General features: G+C 41.9%; 1 protein-coding gene across 1 annotated transcript; it reads right to left on the bottom strand.

Annotated features, from left to right (window-relative positions):
• Positions 1–4525: 4525 nt before the first annotated feature.
• On the bottom strand, positions 4526–6188 carry her13 (hairy-related 13). Its single transcript, XM_010902300.3, has 4 exons — positions 5896–6188; positions 5695–5781; positions 5491–5572; positions 4526–5356 (listed from the first exon to the last, which is right to left on the bottom strand). The coding sequence occupies exons 1-4, from the start codon at positions 5977–5979 to the stop codon at positions 4893–4895; spliced, it is 717 nt and encodes a 238-aa protein (XP_010900602.1). The 5' UTR covers positions 5980–6188; the 3' UTR covers positions 4526–4892.
• Between the last annotated feature and the right edge of the window lie 83 nt (positions 6189–6271).

Raw genomic sequence — 6271 nt, 5'->3', positions numbered from 1 at the left:
TTGGACAGAAGACACTTCAACTCGATGTGAATATCTGCCTTTTACAGAATGAACTTTCAGCAAGAAATTACGGTTAAAATTCTCATCGTCTGGCAGGTGTCACAATTATTTTGCAGCTCACTTGCTGTTAGCGGTCTATGAAAATAGTATGTGACCATGCAAGACTCAGTGTTTCATGCAAACTTGTGTGTTGAACTTTGTAACATATGTTTGCAATCAAAATCCGTAGCTGTACATTTTGATTTGGAAATGTGTTTTGTATTGACGTAATTGGGGCTTACTGGCTTATTACAACAAATTAATATAATGGAATGCTTTTTTTCTATGAGCCTTGTGGGTCTATGTGCCTAGAGCCTTGTGGGTAAAGTGTGCCTAGAGCCTTGTGGGTAAAGTGTGCCTAGAGCCTTGTGGGTAAAGTGTGCCTAGAGCCTTGTGGGTAAAGTGTGCCTAGAGCCTTGTGGGTAAAGTGTGCCTAGAGCCTTGTGGGTGAAGTGTGCCTAGAGCCTTGTGGGAATATGGCCATTGTCACTTCAGGACTCGAGTTGTCACATAATGTGTCCATGACTGTTGTGGTTGTTAGTGCGTGTGTACCATACCTTGATTGGTGCGCTCTGTGCGTGTTGCAAGTTGTCACATTATTCTCAGCTGGCAGGATAGTGTTATCTGGTTGTCCTAAGCACAAAACAAAGTAGGCTATGTGAGTGAAGTTGAACAGCCTGTACTCCATCATTCAATGAGCACTACTCCGGATGTGCAATGTTCATTTCCCCACTCATCTAAAAATCTTAGGTGTCTATCTAAAAAAAAAAAAGCCCTCAGCCTTTCAGATGCATGCTATCCTACTGTGCTGGTTCTCTGGTTCAGGCTTCTCATTCATTTAGGATGTACTCAAAAAGCATTGATTGTCTTGCATTAGAGCTATATTATATGACCATTGTATGAAGTAAATGAGTGATGATGGGATTCTATGATTTTTCGTGATTATTCGGTGCGATACAATGTTTTGGGGTAGATTTTCTCCCACAGAAGTCCGAGGTCCAAAAGCCCCTGTTCACCTCTGGTACAGTATGTAGTAAACAGGGAACCATGCAGCTGACTGAAACAGGAAATGATCATGGCATTTGAATGTATAGGAGTTATGTATGGTGTTATTTTTTTAATTTTTATTTTCATTTCTTTCATAATTTGTTTGTCTCTTAAAAGTTTTATTTGCTTTCTATGGTCATTTCTGTCTTGTATGTTGCCACTGTGTAAATGTTAAGAGCTTGAAGTTGAGTGTCATTGGGATCTACCTCTAGAGAGCCAGGTCAAGTTATTGTAAAGAATCACCAGAATGGATGTTCAAACATTCAGCAACAGAGAGGGGTAAGTTAATTCAGTTATTCCAGGAAGTACAGAATTTTTATAGGACCTCAGGATTGTGGTGGAAAGGTGCCTGCCCTGTAGGGAAAATGTCATACCTCTTTGGTATGTCACTAAGAATATATGGACGGAGAGACTAACTAATTTATGTGTAATGCATTTGAGTTTAATGCATTATAAAAATGTAGAGATCTGTGTAGGCTGTAACTGGGAGCTATGAGCTGTTATGAATGCTCATAGCTTGCCTTACAATGCAATGCTATACTGTGTATTACATATTTTGTCTAATGCATTTAAAGCTTTTGTGCATTTATTGAGTATGTTAGTTGACATCGTAGTAAGTCTGACATTGAAAGAATGTACTAAATGCATTTTTGCCATATTATTCACAGGTGGTTCAGAGAAGTGTCTTTATTTATAAATACCAGCACTTTAAAACTGAAGTCTATGATGTGTAGTTGTCTAATTGCCAATTTGAAACCCTGTGATATTTTAGCATAGTTGTGTACTTTTTTGTAGGTGAGAAATGTTGATAATGTTCTAATAAAAGCCAGAAAAAAAAATTGAACTCATTGGTCTCACATCTAGGGCTACTGCAGTAATGTTATCACCACATTTGGTATTAGACTGCAATGATGTAGAATCTTTAATGCAGGAAATCTGCATGTCAGTAGGTCCAATTTCTTCTTATTGGCTGATCCCTCCTGATTATTTCATGGACATAACTATAGGCTAACAGAGAAGGCAGTCAATTAAGTTGGAAGGCCCAACCAGTTGACTACATTGCAATGGTGGAAACCGTCACTTCTACAGAGCCTTTGGATAATAGAGGCCTCTATAATGCTCTACGTTCACTGCATTTAAATGGTATCAAGCTGTTTTTCATTAAATTGTGTGACTTGTTCAAAACAATCAAGTCATTTATAATTGTTTATGGCCGCTCGGGATATCGACTTCTATATCAGTTTTATGAGGGTTGTCCTGCTTAATGTCCACAAGCTGGCTCTCCGTCAGATACTTGAACCTGGGCACGAGGTAAGTTATGCGTGAAAGCATTCAAAAAAGACTGCTGGGAAAGTTAAAAGAATTTGTCAGAGCGGATAAGGAATACGCTGAAGCTGTCTGTTGTAAGATCAGTTGATCGACGGTTCTTTCAGAGTCAACGACTGTTGAGAAAAGAGACGCATCCAAGGATGGCGAAGTCCCATGGGGACCCTTTTAGCACCATATGCTCTCATCCACCGTTAGAATTTCCCATGCCAACTGGCACCACCACTAACCTTTAACCCAGGAATTAAACATTGTCACGAAAGGGCAGCTGGCGCGGTAGAATGCAATGGAATTGTTCCTTTGTCGTTGACGGGACCTTGAATTGTGTAATGTAGTCGACATGTCATGTGTCTACTTAGATCAATGTTGATGATGCGCCATAAGAATAAATATGGGGGAAGGGTCATGCGTCCCTCTATTCTGCACCTAAGCTGCCTAATTTAATTTACACTGCATTTCGACCTGAGTTCACCAAGAGGTAGCCTATAACGTTTTGGCAAACGACTGAGAAAAATGGCTCGTGTAACAGATTTTTAAAACCCTCCGGTTTTTTTTAGGTGTTATGACTAAGCTTATGCTATAACATTTCTCTCACTCCTGAATATCCTTTGACAGATGCAAAGAGAAATCAAGCAGCTATAGCCCACCGAGTCTCGGTATCCTACATCTCGCCTTGGCTTTGTCGCCATTCTGTCAAGTACCTCCCAACTCAAATTACTTTGATCGTACTAGGAATGCATGACCCGCAGTTCACACCTCGTCCAATTTGTGGCTCAGGTGTGAACAGCTATAAAATGCCCTACGGCTGCGCCACGCTAATTGTAGTGGTTTGCCAGTCCTTTAAAAACAGAATGCTATCTAATAATAAGACTTTGGAAGAAAAATGAAATGAACATCCGTAATGGGTCTATTTCAGGAACCGTTACTGAAGAAATAGCATAGTACCTGTAGTTATAAAGTAACATAGCCATTTCGCTCTGCTAAATTATGTATAAATACCACAGTAATTATGATTAAAGGTCAAGTAGAGTTATTGCTTTGGATAGCTGTGCATAATATAGTTCATTGCTATATTCCATTGAAGGCGTTTGGAACGTAATCACGCTGGACTGTACTTTATTTACTATTATTAAACTATTTCGTATTATAATTTGGGCATAGAAACCCTACAGCAGTGTGACTTATAAAAAGGTTATTGAAGTAACCGTGGTGGTGGCGGTAGTTTATACGACGGTGTACAAACCGTCAGGATGTAACATTGCTCTGTGGAATATGGCCACTGTTATGCCCAACGTGTTACCAGTGACACTTGGTTGCGACTAGGTAATCAGTGGTGCGACTTTTGTCATAACCGCTTTCCACTGGGCGGGTGGAACCTTTCATCTGGCCTACGAACAGGAAGAACGTGTGTCTTTGTACTTTGGGAGAGGACGCAGGTGGAGAGATCATAGAAAGTTAGCTGTACTACGTACGACGGAGAGGCTCATTTCAAATAAACCCACATTGTAGTTTATGCGCAGTTCTGTATAAAAAGACTGACAATGAGTCTACAACCAGGTCGACCCCCTCACAGGCTATCACTTTTCAGAATTAGAATTGTTCGGGCAGAGTACGAATAGTCTAATGTAGCTTCTGAAATGTAAAACAATGTCAACAAGGGTGGTTGACCGGTAGGCTAAAAAAAATTCGGTTTCATACCGATTTATACTAATTTGACTTTAAGAAAATGTACTGCTTCAATGTTGAAATGCGGGTTGCCTTCTTTAGCGATTCTGTTTTATTGAAAGGATGTAGAATATTAGTGTCAGGGTATTTCTTCATGGCAAAGGAACCTGAACAGAAAGAGGGCTCCATATGTTGTTATTTCATTTTGCTGTTTCTTATAATTGCTGTAATTTAGGCAGTTGAGCCACAGTGGCCTTTTGATGATATGCAGCGTCTCTACCAAACCGTTTACATTTAATGCTGATTAGTCATGTCACTAGCCAGCGTTAAAGTACCTTTCTTTATTGATGCATTCATATATGAAATACATTAATGAAATAAGAAAACAAGCAACTTCTGCGCATGAACACACACAACAATGACTAACATTTTCATTAAATTATTTTATTAATCAAATTGACATTTTTTGACAAAACATTCTACACATTGTTACAGCGTCACGTTGTTGGGGAGTGTAAGTTATTCTCTTTCAGGAAATTACAGGACAACTAAACTACACGCTCAGGGGTCTTTTTTCAGAAATAATATTCAGTGGGAGAAAAAATAGATTTAAAAGAGCTTTTTCTTATGCAAATCGTCTCGAGATATTTACAAAAACAAACTTGAGATGTTCTCCATTGCGCAGTAGAGAGGACATTTCCGGTGTCACATGCGCTTACCAAGGTAACCCATAGAATGTCACAACCTGGGGCAGGTAGACTCCAAACTATTCTAATAAATCCCAAAGGCAGTGCAGTTGATTATAGTATGGGCCACTACCAGGGCCTCCACATTGATTTGGAGTACGCGATAGTGGGCATGTTTCGGGCCTCTTGATTCTCCAGTGCGTCGGTTGAGCTTTGGTTGTGCTCGCTGTCTGTCTCGTCCAGGTCAGAGCACAGGTCCTCGCAAGAGGTGGTGGAGGGGGCGGGGGAGAGAGCGGAGGAGGAACCGCTGGATATACTCCTGCCACCGGGGGAGGCTAGGGCCGCGCACAGCGCCTCGCCGGAAGGCCAAGTGCTGCCGTTGTTGCTGGAAGTGTCCGACATTAAATCCAAAAGCATGTCCTGGAAGTGGTCCTCGTTCAAGGGCATACACTCTAGCAGATGATTAAGTAGCTCCGCCGCAACCGTGGCGTCAATTCCGGGACAGTTGGACACAAACATATGTACCTCATGCATGCACTGGATGTAGCCTGCTGCAAACCTCTCACTGGCCTCCCGGTTCATAGTGTCTGTCTCTGTAGAATGAAATAAATTAGGCTTCGTTTCCTTGCACTCCCTCTAAGAAGGATAAACAACTGATATAGGCTTTGGGCCAAAATGCTAATTGATTTCAGAGGGGGGTAATTTTGTACAATTGTGCGCAGTTTACCTTGGGTACGATTCTTGAGAATGTGCTCCACTTTTTTCACCGTCATCTCCAGAACCTCTGCGTTCTCCATCTTTAACTGCAGCTGAGGGTTAACGAAGTAATAACAAAAAAAGATTAGTAGGCCTATTATAATAGAAGCTCCGGACAAGCCAATAAGTGCAGCCGCTCCAGGTGAGGCAACAGCGGTGAAGGTGCGCCACTCACGTCGGTGTCAGCGAGCAAGGTCCGGAGCTCTTGCAAACTCTCATTGATACGAGCACGCCTCTTCTTCTCCACCAAAGGTTTTCTTGCCTGCAACAACGACACATAGGTATGTTAGTGCGTTGTAACAATGTAATTACTAAGGTAGGCTGAAATGTGGAATAGAACCAGCGACGCTACATCCATAGTTGCCCCGTAGTTTACCTTTCGGTCCCCTTTATTAATCCCGTAGTAGTCATCCTCATCCATGCCAAGTCCGTTCTTGCTGGGTCGAGCCGAGGGGGCCATGTTGGTTTGAGCCCGAGCCGTGCAGTCAGAGATCCCCGTTTGTATTCCACTGCTATTTTCCCTGTCCTGTAAAGAGGGCAGCTGGCAAACGAAAGCGGTCAGAGAAAATCTATACACGACAGGCGAGACACTCCGTGTTAATTGTGCGGCTTTTTTACGAGACTTATTGCTTGTGTTATAGAGAGGTTGTGGGTATTTATAAGGGCTCATTTGCATATGAATATGAGTTTGGCTGCACCAGCCAGGGGACCACAGAGCACACACCACAATAGCCAATCAGAGCCCACTCTTT

Source organism: Esox lucius, chromosome 1 (genome assembly GCF_011004845.1).
Source record: "Esox lucius isolate fEsoLuc1 chromosome 1, fEsoLuc1.pri, whole genome shotgun sequence".
Taxonomy (NCBI): Eukaryota; Metazoa; Chordata; class Actinopteri; order Esociformes; family Esocidae; genus Esox; species Esox lucius.
This window is presented reverse-complemented; position numbering and strand designations above follow the sequence as displayed.

What these genes read in the sequence shown, in the direction of transcription:
- her13 (XM_010902300.3), bottom strand. Translation starts at nt 5,979, where the DNA reads ATGGCCCCCTCGGCTCGACCCAGCAAGAACGGACTTGGCATGGATGAG. An exon ending in CCTTGCTCGCTGACACCGAC is followed by an intron (nt 5,573 to 5,694) that starts GTGAGTGGCGCA and finishes GTTAACCCTCAG; the next exon opens with CTGCAGTTAAAGATGGAGAA. An exon ending in TCTCAAGAATCGTACCCAAG is followed by an intron (nt 5,357 to 5,490) that starts GTAAACTGCGCA and finishes TTCATTCTACAG; the next exon opens with AGACAGACACTATGAACCGG.